The sequence below is a fragment of the Phyllostomus hastatus genome, unplaced genomic scaffold (genome assembly GCF_019186645.2).
Source record: "Phyllostomus hastatus isolate PE091 unplaced genomic scaffold, TTU_PhHast_1.1 phas_contig_80, whole genome shotgun sequence".
NCBI lineage: Eukaryota > Metazoa > Chordata > Mammalia > Chiroptera > Phyllostomidae > Phyllostomus > Phyllostomus hastatus.
Window position 1 is genome coordinate 27,982,088 of NW_025333960.1, and position 15,363 is coordinate 27,997,450.

Below are 15,363 nucleotides of genomic sequence, written 5' to 3' on the forward strand. Positions count from 1 at the left end.
ACTTTAAACTATTTAGTATCCATAATATACAACAAGTTAATCAAAAATAAGCAATCACTCAACATATAAGGGAAAAATCATGGTCAGATTTTACATTTAAAAAGAAATGTAAATAAATAAATAAATAAGAGAAAATACAAATGACCTTGCAAAAGCCATTAAAATACTCTCAGCTAGTTAATATTATGGATTAATTTTCCAATGAGATATAATTAATGAGACTTAATATAAAGTGGAAAAAAGTCACATTGTAACTCCAGGTACAAATGTAAATTGCTACAACAATGTGTATATTATTGCCCTCTAAGATACTATTATTTCTTTTTAGCATTTGACAATTTCCGTGTACTGTTGCTTCCTCTCAGTACAGTGAATGAGATGTAGCAGAAGAGGAAGACAGGAAAGATGAGTCACAAGGGAAAGCCAGAGTGACACCAAGCATGACACAACTCAACCCACCATTTCTGGTTTAAAGATGAAGAGGACTACTAGCCAGGGGATACAAGTCTCTAAAAACAGGGAATGGTCCCATTCTGACCATCACTAAGGAATGAGGACCTCAGTTCTAAAACAATAGGGACTGTATCTTGGCAAAACTGAATGAGCCCGAAATCAGATTCATCCTGGAGCCTCCCAGAAAGACATGCAGGGCTTGATATCAGTCTTGGAGGCACCAGAGAAGAGTGGCCACCTGAGCCATGACCCAGAGAAAGCCTGTGATTATAAATGGGTGCTGTTTTGAGTTGCTAAAATTCTGGTAATTTTTTATGCAGCTATAGAAAACCAGTATAGTCAGAAAGTTGGCTATCTGCTATTTAATTCTTGACAGAGAATAAGTTTTAACAGAGTGGTTCAAAACTAAACTCAGTATTTTCTTTATTTTTAAACATGAAAACTCACCTTTTGTGCTAAAGCATTTAATTCATCTGTTGATGTCTTTGTTTCCTTCAATACTTCATTTATGGTCTCTTCATTCTCCACAAGAGTAACTTTAACATTTTGAATTAATGTATCGTAGTGATTGAATAGAACGTTAAGTTGTTCCACCTTTTTCCTAAGAGGAAAAAAAACCCCACAGCTGATTATATCTGCATTGAAAAGAAAATTATATTTAAATTTAGGCATATTTAAGTGAGCTTTGGACTTAATGTAAATCCATGAAATTCATGTATTCCTGAAAGTTCTCCTATCCCAAAGCAACTCCTGACAAGTACCACTTAGATATCAAAACTAAGCAGTGAGAAAAATATTCATCAGTATTCAGTATTTATGTTTCCAATGTAGAGGGATTGAGAGAAAAGTGATTTGTAAATTATTTAAAATAAATCACTTTTTTATTTGATTTCAAATGAGAGAACTTTGATTCAGAAGTTGGATAATACAAGGATGGGACAGCAAGAAAAAAAATAAAAATAAAACTAAGAAAGAAGAAGAAAAGATGTAAACACGAAAGAGCTACATAATTTAGAGGTTACACAAAAGAAACTGCAATTTAGGATAAAAGGAGGCTTATTTTAAAGAGGTGATTGCAAGGGACCTTTTTTTCCTATGTGGCCTTCCACAAAAACAGCCAGTGCTGGTCTGTGATTCTAGCTCATGCAAATATGAGTTTTTCTATGCTAAACTATTGATCAATTTGAATAAAGTTTGCCTGTCACATAGAACCCTAAAAAGTTTAAAGTCAACAAGAGGAATTAGACAAATGTCATAAAACACAAAAACATCAAAACTAAAATAAAAATTACATATATGCAAAATATAGTTCATATATATTTTTAAATATTCTATTTTATTAGAAATCAAATAAATAAAAAATTAAAATTATTGGATGCTATGTTTATAGTTAATGCAAGGCTATATATTGTTTTTAATAATATCCCATGCTGAAATCTTATTTTAAATAGTCACTATTGCACAGTCCAACCAGTAGAGGTATAAGTAGATATGCTTCACTTCCTCACACAACCAAAAGAAGGATAACAACCAATTTAAGAACAACAACCAGAATTGCCAGAAAATCAAACTTCATGGAAGTCCAACAACTAAGGAGTAAAAGAAGAAATATTCATCCAGACTGGTAGGAGGGGCAGAGACAGGAAGCCGAGGCAGAGAAGATGCCGAGTGGCAAGGTGGCAGTTGGTGGCAGACTGGGGCATAGATGGCAGTGGCTGCCAGACTGGGCAGTCACACATTTGTGCATGAATAAGTTGGGAAGACATCTGGGGAGTGAGACACATCACGCAACCCAGGGTTCCAGTGCAGAGAAATAAAGACTCAATACCTCTGGCTATAAAAATTTGTGTGGGTTGCTGCAGTGGGAGAAAATCCCAGTCTCACAGGAGAGTCCACTGGAGAGACCCACGAGGTCCTAGAATGTACACTAGCCCACATACCCAGGAATCAGCAACAGAAGGGCCCAATTTGCTTATGGGTACTGGGGGAAGTGCCTGAAAGTGGGGCGAGGGAAGAGCAAAAAGCACTGTTACCTCTCTGACCCCTCCTCCACATACAACACCACAACCTACGGAAGAGGGTTGCCCCACCCTGATGAATACCTAAGGCTCTGCCCCCTTATAACTTAACAGCTGCACCGAGACAAAGAAATATGGCCCAAATGAAAGAACAGATCAAAACTCCAGAAAAAAAACTAAGTATTGAGGAGATAGACAACATATCAGATACAGAGTTCAAAACACCAGTAATCAAGGATGCTCAGAGAATTGATTGAGTATGGTTGCAAAACAAAGGAAGAAGTGAAGGCTACAGAAAGTGAAATAAAGGAAAATATACAGGGAACCAACAGCGAAGGGAAGGAAACCAGGACACAAATCAACAATTTGGAACAAAGGGAAGAAATAAACATCCAACCAGACCAGAATGAAGAAACAAGAATTCAAAAAAAAAAAATGAGGAGAGGCTGAGGAACCTCTGGGACAACCATAAACGTTCCAACATCCAAATCATAGGGGTGCCAGAAGGAGAAGAGGAAGAGCAAGAAATTGAAAACTTATTTGAACAAATAATAAAGGAAAACTTCCCCAATCTGGCAAAAGAACTAGACATGCACAGAGAGTCCCAAAGAAGTTGGATCCAAGAAGAAACACACCAAGGCACATAATTAAGTTACCCAAGATTAAAGATAAGGAGATTATTTTAAAAGCAGCAAGAGAAAAGTAGAGAGTTACTTACAAAGGAGTTCCCATGAAACTTTCAGCTGATTTATCAAAATCTTGCCTGTAGGTCCAGGCAAGAAGGGGCTGGAAAGAAATACCCAAAGTCATGAAATGCAAGGACCTACATCCAAGATTACTCTATCCAGCAAAGCTATCATTTAGAATGGAAGGGCAGATAAAGTGCTTCCCAGATAAGGTCAAGTTAAAGGAGTTCATCATCACCAAGCCCTTATTGTATGAAATGTTAAAGGGACTTATCTAAGAAAAAGAAGATCAAAACTATGAACAGTAAAATGGCAACAAACTCACAACTATCAACAACTGAATCTAAGAAACAGAAACAAAAACTAAGCAAACAACTAGAACAGGAACAGAATCACAGAAATGGAGATCACATGGAGGGTTATCAGTGGGGACAGGGAGAGGGGAGAATGGGGGAAAAGGTCCAGGGAGTAAGAAGCATAATAGGTGGGTACAAAGAAATAGGGGGATAGTAAGAATAGTATAGGAAATGGAGAAGCCAAGGAACTTATATGTACAACCCATGGACATGAACTAAGAGGAGGGGAATGCTGATGGGAAGGGGGTGTGGAGCAGAGGAGGATAAAGGAGAGAAAAATATGGGACAACTGTAATAGCATAATCAATAAAATATACTTAATAAGTAAATAAATAGGCACTATTGCACATAGATAGCAGGGTTATTGCTATATGATATCCATAGACAATTTGGCAAAATGTATAAAGAGCTTTTAAATGATGCAGAAAAACAGTGCTTTAGGAATTTATACACAAATAGATTTATATATGTAAAGATACATATTTTAATTCATGTATAAACTTGATAGATAATAAGGGTAACTTAGATGTATTCCTTTCTCTTTATATGAATTTTATACAGAAATATAAATTACATTTTAGTTAATATTGTACTTCTAAGTGATATAAGTAGGATTTGTGAAAAAATCTTACTTGAAGGTTTCTATGCTTCCTTTATCGTTACAAATATCTTTTTCCATTTCTTTTCTCATTTGTTCAGCTTTTAATTTGGCATTTTCATAGTCTTCTATAGCTTCTCTGAGTTCGTCACAAACTTGTCTGTACAGTTCCATTACCTAGAAATAAAAATATTTTTTAATATAGGCAATTTATGGCTAATTAAAAGAATCAGACAAGACAAAGATCAGAAAGAGAACAAACTTACAGTAGTTTTTATTTAAATAAAAAGTTCTTTATATCAATTTTCTTCCAATATTTAGTGAATTGTTTAGCACACTAGCGTTTTGAGTTTCCTTTTCACTGAAAGGCATCAATACTAGAGATGTACAAAAGTTACTGAAGAGAACAACTTCAATACTTCAGTTAATACTTCAGCTAACATGACCAAAATAAAATCATTATCTTTTCACCCACAAAAGAACCTGCTACCTTTTACTGTTTTTATTGATCAAATATTTCCTTATAGAAAAATCAGAAAACACAGATAAAAAAATAAAATAACCGATAATGTTCTCATTCAGGAGTAACCATTACCAACTTATTGCAAGTGTCCAAAATATTCCATTTTTATGGTTTTTATTAATAGCACAAACATCCTTCCTTCCCCCTTCATCTGTCCTTTCTCTGTCAAACTAAGAAGAAGGGGGTGGTTATAGTGCTCTTACTTGAAAAAGGGGTGAATGTCCTGTTGGAAAGTGTGGGGGACGGGTGTAAGAGAAGACACAGAGGAATAAGCAGACCTTTCCCCAAGGAGTGAAGTGGTAAACTGATATGAGGCAGTTGCCTCCTGGAAAAGCAATAAATCTCATTTTTTAGACTAGTACAGACAATAGCAACTTCTATATGAGTTTCCTTTAGGCACAACAGTATATGGGTATATACATTTTAGCAGAGAGCTAGGAGCACACCAGGGTGATGGGCTAAATAAACAAAAAGCTCAGGAAAAAATAATAGAATTTCTAGTATCAAAGGAAGAAGACCAATAAATAAAATCCTAAGTCCAATTTTTCAGCACCTTTAGATGAGGAAGCATGTAGGAATTACTGGGGCAGTGGTCTCTGTGTTGGGAGATAGGGTGACACCATATGATTCAAATTCATCTTCAAGATAAGTATTTGGGCTGGGTCAGTGTGGGACTGATACAGCCTTTCATATGAATACTCTTTTGAGTTTATATAGATAATATTTGTGTGTCTCTGTGATGTTATGAGGTTAAGTTGCTTGTAGAATTTGAAGGCAATGTTGAGCTTCTGATCTTCATTTCCAAGTATCTACATATTATGGCTAAAGCATGCTGGCTAAGGGGCTTTTTAAAAAATAATTGTTAGAGTTCTTTTTTAATTAAATTTATTAGGGTGACATTTGTTCATGGGATCATATAGGTTTTCAAATATACATTTCTATGATACATGACCTGAATAATGCATTATGTGCCTTGTATTATGTAAGCAATTTGGGTTATTTCTTAGCAACTTTCAAATATGCAAAATGTTTAACTATAGTCACCATGCTGTACATTAAATCTCCAGGACTTACTTATTTTATAACTGGAAATATTTACCCTGTCTCCCTTCATCTATTTTGCCACCCCCCACCCCACAACACTCCATGGCAAACAGCAATTTGTTCTTTGTATCTGTAAGCTTTTTTATTCCTTTTTTCCTTTTTTATTGCACCTATAAATAAATTTACACATTTGTCTTTCTCTTCTGTTGCTTAGCATTATGTCTTCAAGTTTCATCCATGTTGTTGCAAATGGTAAGATTCATTTTTTATGGCTGTCATATAGCATTATATATATACATGCACCATTACTTCTTTACCCACTCATCTATGAGTGGAAACTGAGGTTGCTCCCATATCTTGGCTACTGTAAATAAGACTGCAATGAACATATGGATGCATATATCCTTTTTATTTAGTGTGCTGGGCTTCTGCAGGTAAATACCCAGAAGTGGAATTACTGGGTTTTTCCTCATCTCTTGTTATAAAGCCTTTGTTTTAAAGTCTGTTTTGTCTAGTATAAGTATTGCTACCTCAGCTTTTTTTGTTTGTTTGTTTGTTTCAATTTTCATGAAATGTCTTTTCCCAGCCCTTTACTTTCAGTCTGTGTGTCTTTTGATCTAAAGTGAGTTTCTTGTAGACAGCATATGTAAGGGGCTTGTTTTGTCTCCCATTCATCTCAATTTGTTTTACAATTGGAGTATTTAATCCATTTGCTTTTAAAGTAATTGTTGATAGATATGTATTTATTGCCTTTTTATTATTCATATTTTTTTATTTCTTCTTCATCTTCAAGATGTTTTAACATTTCTTGTAATACTAGTTTGGTGGTGATGAACTACTTTTGCTTTTTGTCTGGGAAGCTCTTTATCCTTTTATTCTAAATATTGCTGGGTACAGTAATCTTGGTTGTAGGTCCTTGCTTCTCATCAGTTTGAATGTTTGATACCAATCCCTTCTGGCCTGAAAAGTTTCTGTTGAGAAATCTGCTGACAGCCTTATGTGAGCTCCCTTGTAGATAACTGCTTTTCTCTTATTGCTTTTAAGGTTCTCTCTTTGTCATTAACCTTTGGCATTGGCATTTTTTAAAGAAGATTTATTTATTTATTTTTAGAGGGGAAGGGAAGTAGATAGAGAGGGAGAGAAACATCGGTGTGTGGTTGCCTCATGCACACCCCTTCTTGGGACCTGACCTGGTCTGCAACTCAGGCATGTGCCCTGACTGGGAATCAAACCAGAGACCTTTTGGTTCACAGGCACACACTCAATCCACTGAGCTACACCAGCTAGGGCTACCTTTGGCATTTTAATTATGATGTGTTTTAGTGTGGGCCTCTTTGGATTTATCTTGTTTGGGTCTCCCTGAACTGCCTGGTCTTGTATGTCTACTTCCTTCACCAGGTTAAGGGAGTTTTGTCATTTTTCCACATAGGTTTTCAATTCCTTGCTCTCTCTTTTCCTTCCAGCATCCCCAGATGTGATTGTTCATATGCTTGAAGTTGTCCCAGAAGCTCCTCATACTATTTTCATTTTGAGGGGATTGTTTTTGCTGTTCTGACTGGGTGTTTTCTGTTTCCTTGTCTTCCAAATCTATTATTTAATCTTCTGCTTTATCTACTCAACTGTTGATTCCCTTTAATATATTTTTCATTTAAGTTCATGTATTCTTCATTTCTGACTGGTTCTTTTTTATGTTTTCTATCTGCAATTTTATGTTTCCTATCTCTTTGAAGAAATTCTCACTAAGTTCATCTATTATTCCCCTAAGTTCCTTGAGCATCCTTACAACCAGTATTTTGAACTTTGCATCTGGTAGATTGCTTGTCTCCATTTTGTTCGGTTCTTTTTCTGGAGTTTTATTATTTCACATCCAGATTATTTTCTATTTACAATTAGAACTATTAATATATGTTCTGGTCTGCATATTTCCATATAGCAATTTATTTCATGTACTCATTAAACTTATGATTCAGGCACTGTTATTATCATATTAATTTTATAAGTGAAGAAACTGAGGCACAAAGGGTTAAAAACATACCTAAGATCTAAATCGTATAGCTGGGATTTAAACACATGAACTCATGCTTTAGAACCTTTCTCTAAAACACAATTCTATCTTGCTTTCCTATCTTGCTTTCCTACAATTCTATCTTGCTTTCATAGAATATTTCCTATGCAAATATTCTATTTCTCTCTGAGGAGGTATTTAGGTTTCCCACTGTTCATAATTCTGCTTTTCATTTCTTAGTTTTGTCCATTATGCTTATAATATGAAAGAAAAATGCATTCTCTTATCACTTTTTTATAAAGTATCACTTATTTGTAAGTGATACTTGTGACACTTTGTAAGTGATCTGTAAGTAATTTGTGTCTGCTATAGGAGAACAAAGGGATGCCAATTTACACACCTACTGACACATTTTTAAATCTGACAATAAAAATGTTGAAAAAAACTGTGAGGTGCTTCAGTTAGGACTGGCTTTCAGTAAAAACCTAGTCAATAATCCTACCTACACCTCATTACAAATACCCTGAATAAAAGGAAATTGGGAAATGACTTTTAGCCTGACATATATCTATTAAACTATATAAGAAAGAATAATAATACTAATATTCTTGTTCATGGTGTAGAAATGGGGAATCTCCAGCACTGCTACTATGCCAGTAATATAAATTGTTAGAGACTCTTTAGAGAGCAATTGAACATATAAAGTTAAAACTGTGTACAACTGATGACCCACTACCTATATAGCCAAGAAAAGTTCACAGGTGCATAGAGAGAACCATGATCACAGCAGCTTACTGTTTATAGTCAAATCTGTATTTTTGCTTCCAAATATAGGAAACAACTCAGATGACCAAGAAAAGAGAAAATGGTAAATAGTAAATTGTGAGATATCTATCTGATGCAGCATGGTGAGTAAAATGAATGAACTAGATCTGTATGTATGAACACCAGCCTGGTCTCTAAGATAATGTCAGATTACGCAATTTGCAGAAAGTTACACACCATTTTATACTATTTGAAAATTTAAAATACTATGTATTATCCATAAATATATGAATATGTATAAAATATATAATTCTTTCCTAGAAAAAATTTCATGAAAAGGTTGTCTTTGGAGAATGAGGGAAGAAAATGGAATTGTTGAGGAAAATACAGGAGATATTTGACTTTATTTTCTTTGAAGTTATTAAATATAATACAAAGTTAAATTTGTTCATTTTTTGGCAGGTATAAAGAACTTAATTTTTGTAATATAATCCCACAAATATGATAGTTTAATCATTAAAAGGGCTTTATTTCATTTATTTTCATCAACAATTAAAATGACCGATATATTCTACTTGCATTCTCCCTCAGCTCAATTTACAATTTCAAAAGTTACCATGTTTTTTAAATCTCCAATGTAAGTAGTTTGACTAAATACTATTAATATTCTTAAATATAAAAGTATGGGACGGCCATACAGTTGATGTGATTACCGATCAACTGTATTGTATGTATTTTAATAATTCCTTTGAGAAATAAATAGCAAGTCAATTTTCCATGAAAAGGAAACCTTTAAAGACATATTAACTTCTTAGAGATGAAATTTAAAAGAATTTTTTTCAGATTGTATTTATTTATTTTTAGAGAGAGGGAAAGAGAGGGAGAAAGAAAGGCAGAGAAACATCAATGTGACAGAGAAGCATCTGTTGGTTGCCTCTGGCAGGCCCCCAACTGAGGACCTGGCCCACAAACCCGGCCTGTGCCTTAACTGGGAATCGAACTGGCCACCTTAGGGTTTGCAGGCTGGCACTCAAACCACTGAGACATTAGAGTTGAGATATTTTTGTGTAACTATGTAACAATCTGTAAAAGGCATATCCATTCAACTATTCAGTTACCTCATTTTTTTTTTTAGTATATTCCTTCAGAGCTTCAATTTCCTGGATCAACTTTGAATTCAGGTGAGGAGCAAGTTCATTCATATAATCAATGTCTGCTTGAAGCTTTGCATTAGCTTCTTCCCACTTTCTCTTTTGTTCCTCAAACTTGGTTCGTTGATGTTCTATATCTTCAAGATGCCATTGTAATTCTAGAATATCTCTCAAATAGGTCTCATGTTCTAAACATACAATAACAATAACAAAAAGTTACAGCATTATAAAAATATTGCCCTCTGAATTTATCATTAACAGGATTAAAATATTTGTTTTATAAGTTCATAATTGTTTTAGTACAATTCTTGCTTATTACACATACATAACCACTCTAACTTTGTTTTAAAAGGTCAGTCATTATCTTAAGTCGTACCATTATAATCTCCATTGTGGTTTTCTGTTAGATGTACATTACACATTCTCATTTTATTTTTTGAAAGATTTTATTTATTTATTTTGAGAGAGAGGGGAAGGGAGGGAGAAAGAGAGGGAAACATCAATGTGTGGTTGCCCATCACATGACCCCTACTGGGGATCTAGCCCCCAACCCAGGCATGTGCCCTGACTGGGAATCTAACGAGCAACTCTTTGGCTCACAGGTCGGCACTCAATCCTCTGAGCCACACCAGCCAGGGCATCATTTTATAGTCCATGCTTTTAAATACTTATATTTTCCTCTTCCTGTGTAGCTGTGATACATTCTGTGTAATTTCTGCAAATTTTACAGCTCATATCACTTTTCTTAGTCTAAAAAACTATTTAACCAAACACTGTCTTATTAATTTTAAGGAATATAATTTGCATTTCTAGTAAGTCTTTTTTTCATTTTTGCTTTCATTTAAAAATAGTACCTTAGTCCTTAGTTTTATTTTTAAACTTCTCTTTTTATTTTTGAAACACATTCAATATATTTATTATATAATCTACTATATAATCCAATATCTGAAAACTTTTTGAGTAAGATTCTGTTGTCTGTTTCTACTGATTTGCACTACTTACATCTGGATCTTTGTGTGTTTTATATTTGCTACTGAACGACTCCTTTCCTTGAACTTTCATCTGAGATAAAATGTACTCCTTTGGGCAAAAAAAGTTCAACTCTTACCTGAACTTAGAGTGATTTGGCATAATTTTTCTAGTTAAATGATAAGTTACTATAATTTTTATAGTAAAGGGTGAAAAAGGCATAGAAATAAAGAACAAACTGACAGTAACCAGAGGGGAAGGCGGAGGGAGACAATAGGGGGAAGAGGGGGAAGGGTCATCAAGGAACGTGCATGTATGAAGCACCCATGGACAAAGACAACCGGGGGTGGGGAGGATTGAATGTGGGAAGTGGGTGTGGGTAGGTCAGGGGAGAATCATGGTGGAAAATGGGACAACTGTAACTGAGCAACAGTGAAACAATGTTTAAGATGAAAACAAAAGGTGAAAAAGAGCATAGACAAAGTCTGGATTAAAGTCAGTCCAGGCTAGGCTGTGGGCCCATTTCCTGTTTCTTCAGTTCTGCAGAGGGAAGTGAGCAAATAAAGAGAGTTCAAGCTGTGAGCTCAGTATTACTTTAAGAGGAGAAAAAGCCATTCAACCTACATGTAATTTATTTTATTAAAATACAATAGTTGAGGGACCATTGGATAATGGTATTTTGCTAGGCACTATAAAGACAAAATTAAAATGCAAGTAAATAAGAAAAAATATTTTAAATATAAATAAAATTTCTAATCTTTTCCTGCCAATCCCTGAAATGTGTACATCCTACTTTAAAGACTACAGTTTTAGAAGACGTGAAACAGGTGAATATGAGTTTGGTTTAACGCATCATTTGACACATCATTGGGATAATGGCTGTTATCCCAGAGTAATAATGAATAATAGCATCCCTTTTTCTCTCAAAGGTGCCTCGGTTTAAATGATAGGTTATATCAGCACCACAATATAACCCATTTATAAAACATGGGAATCCTAAATTAAGATTTTCACACTAAGAGAGCATAAACAACTTTCAGCTGCAGGCAGAATCAGGTATCCGGCATGTTTTCATACGTAGACACAGTGTTGGGAAATAAGAAATTGAATGCCTTTGGATTGTTTAATACTTCACCAATAGCCCCTCATCTGTAGTCTAAAGGGCACCACTGATCTTTTGAAACATTTGTTACCTGCATAGTTCTTGGAAACATCTTAAATTTTATTGCCTGATAGAAGTTACCAATAAAATGTACTATTGAATTCTTTAAAACAGATGCATGTAGTTGCTAAAGTATCACTTAGAACTCTTGTGTTTTCCTATATTTAAAGATGTAGAAAATAATACTAACCAGCAATCACTTTAGATTTCTAGTCTTCAAATACTGTAGTTGTTATATGAAATATGTGCTAAACTTTTATACACCCCGTGAGTACCACAACGGCTATGGAATTTCAAACACACACCAAATGACAGCAGATCTAGGTTCGATCGTGTGTTCCTTCCAACTGAGCATTATCATTAACAGCACCGATCAAAAGTGAACCATTTGGGATGCAAAAATCATATGGTTACTAAAACAGTTGTTTTTTACTCAGAGCCACAAACATGCCTAACAAAGTGACTGTCAATCTGGAGAAAATCCTTACTGTTACCTTTCTGCACAGCTAACGGGATTTCTTGAAGTCTCCAGATTGACCAAGAATCAATTGTCATGTTTATCTTTTCCCTTCTTGATTGTTGTCTTTTTAAAGCTTCTTCAGCTTCTGCACGGTCTGTTTCTAGACTTTTAATGAGATGGATGGCCTCTGATAGCAATGTTTCCATTTCCTGCTTTAATTCTGGACACTTTTCATCTTAAAATAGGAATACACATTCACATTTGTTAATGAATTAGCCTATAAACTGGGTGGTAGGATCATGGGTACTAGTAGTATCACTATATTTAATATTGATATATATAAGAGGATTTTAGAAAAATGAACTAGCCTTTTAAAGACTGCTTATCATAATGCAATCATGACATTGATAATAAATTTTGAAAGACAGATTTTTAAATGAATATTTTATAAAATAATTAGAATAGCTAAATCTCAACCAATATCTTTCATGCTTAATATTTTATCTGAAGGAAAAATACAAGTTCTATTTACAAGCTGCATTTTAAAATTATGCTGTGTTTCCTCTGATTCTATGAAAAAAGTAAATCATAATTATTATACCAGATAAATACTGGAAAACCTCAGATGGTTCCTAGAAACAAGACACTTAATATCCTTCACTTTATCAGATAATAACATCCCTAGTTAGCCTTGCCAAAATTTCACTGTTGTTTATAAATTCTATTTATTCAGTTATAACACAAGTTTATTCCCTTAATGAGAGATATTTGTGATTCCTGGTTCACAGCTCTAAAATGACAAGGTTTAATAGTACAATGATTAATGTGACTGCTCATTCACCTATTTATGGAAGAAATGAATAGAGAACCTGTTCTGTTCCAGGCAATCTGCTCTCTCCCTGGAAAGATCAGTAAGGAATATGCATATGGGCCCCACTGTAGTGACATTTCTGCTTGTAAACAGTGACTTTCACAAAAATGTGATATAACAAGAAGACATAAGCAAATACAGTCTCAAGAAAGGCAAAGTCCCCCAAAGAACTGAAGCTGAGAAAAATAGTAAAACTGGATCAAGAAGAAGGCAACTAATAGACCTTTGCTTTCTTTTGTTTTGTTTTTGGACAATTAAGACAATAATTTTCTACCAGCAGGTAGTGTTATATAACAATTATAAGTGGAAGCTGAGTAGTCACACAGTTTCTGCTTTGGACCTACGGTCTTATCAAAGAAATTCAGTGTTCTACCTGAAAAAAATTTCTTGAAAAACAGGTTTCTCTATTGCACTGCATAAAGTTGTCTTTTTCCAGACTGGTCCTTTATTTGGTCTCTATTTATTCAGGCTTTAATCTCCTCCCACCCCCCTCAAATTCTACCACATCCTGAAAACTCCATATTCTTAATTTTCTGTTTTTTTTATGACAATATACACATTAAAAACTGGGTTCTTTGGCCAACATATGATCCACTAAATTTCTATAACCAAATTTCAGTCTGAAACACATGATGAAGTTAATGCCACTGAAGTTAAAGCACTTCTGATGGGACACATATGTGTCCAAAGGCATCCATGATGTTCACACAAGATGTCTTTTATACTGCTTCTGTCACAGCATTCTAAAGTAGATGCTATGTGGGGGTCCTCCAATTCTTGTAGTTGACATCTGTCTCATTTTTTTCTAGAATACCATCTCAATTAGTTTTTACTCCTTCATATTGAATAAGTGAGTAACCACCTGATATTTTTTATCATAAACATTTACAATAAATTTTCCTTATCTCAATACCATTTTCTATTTTAGAGTCAAATGTGCATTTATAATAAATATAATTATAGTTAAACAATTATTGTAACTGTTAACATATTTTTCTTCTAGCATTTATCATGTAAAAAATTAAAAAGTAATAAATGAAGTTTTCAACTTCATTGTAGACATAAAGAGTGCAAATAGAGCTGAACTATGAATTACAGCTTTGAATAAAATATTCTTGCTTTTAAAAAGTCCTCAGTTTATAGTTACCTTTCATTAAAGGAAGACTTTTAACAAATTTGTGTGGTAAGGAATGGGGAGGAGATCATATAATATCAAGAATATATTAAAATACATTGAAGAATTGTAACACATATTTTATTCCAATATATAAATTATTTTACATTTTGTAAATTGTGACAAGAATATTAATCGTAATTTCTGTGTACAGTAGAGCTGTGATGCCCAATGTTGTAGCCATGAACCACATGTGACTATTTCCACTTAAATCTAAGTTAAAGTTAAACTTCAAAACTAAACTCCTCAGTCTCACTAGCCCCATTTCAAGTATTAAAAAACTGTATGTAATCAAATTATGTGGAAAGCTCTTTATTAGACACTCATAAGAGTTATAAAACTGTTAAACATTGTGAAAATTACAAATATATTAAACAAAAATTCAATGATCTTTCCAATGCAATTACCCTTATCTAAGTATGCAGTCCGACTTTACCTCTCTCCTTCTCGGGCTTGGCCTCTTCGACTGGTGCAGCAGTACTCCAATCCTCCTTCAGGTCTTCCGTAGCTCTGCTCCTGCATACGGGAAAACAAGAACCAATTACTACAGGAGGATGGCACTTAAAGTCATGAAACAAATTTCAGGTGATGCTCTTGCATTGAATTTTAAATGTTTGGGGTAAAACTTACTATATATATATATATATATATATATATATATATATATATATATATATATATATATATACTATATATATTAATTCCACTGTATTGGTGATTAATACAGCAAAATTCTAATAGATGGGCTCTATGCTTCATGATAAATTAATTGATATCTAAAATTTGTTACAAATGATCTGAAAATTTTAAGGTGATATTTAAGCAGTATGTTTTTTTTAAAGAAAGTAGTCTTTCCTAGAAACTGTTGCTATCAGAAAAAGGAATTTAAAAAAATTTAAATGAACTATTTTTCTAATTTCAGTTTAGTAATTTCTGTAGAATCAATATAAATTACGAGGAGCAAGAATACTATTTCAAATTTGAAGTTAATAAGGTTTAGAAAAATGTCCAAATTAAAATGCTATTTTCTTTTCTAAAGAATCTTTTAGCCAAGTTCTGTATGTTGGATAACAATATGTTTCTTATTATCAGTATTATTCCAGTTCAATTCCTGGATCCTAGACTCAA

The 15,363-nt window shown here is 33.9% G+C and overlaps 1 protein-coding gene across 1 annotated transcript in view; it reads right to left on the reverse strand.

The window, feature by feature from the left end:
* CCDC178 (coiled-coil domain containing 178) overlaps positions 1 to 15,363 on the reverse strand; it is a 278,777-nt gene that overhangs the window by 237,991 nt on the left and 25,423 nt on the right. Inside the window, exons 5-9 of the mRNA XM_045850302.1 lie at positions 14,672 to 14,751; positions 12,225 to 12,425; positions 9,567 to 9,787; positions 4,146 to 4,288; positions 901 to 1,054 (exon numbers count right to left, since the gene is read on the reverse strand). Coding sequence (XP_045706258.1) covers positions 901 to 1,054; positions 4,146 to 4,288; positions 9,567 to 9,787; positions 12,225 to 12,425; positions 14,672 to 14,751 — 799 coding nt within the window. The remainder of the gene's footprint in view (positions 1 to 900; positions 1,055 to 4,145; positions 4,289 to 9,566; positions 9,788 to 12,224; positions 12,426 to 14,671; positions 14,752 to 15,363) is intronic.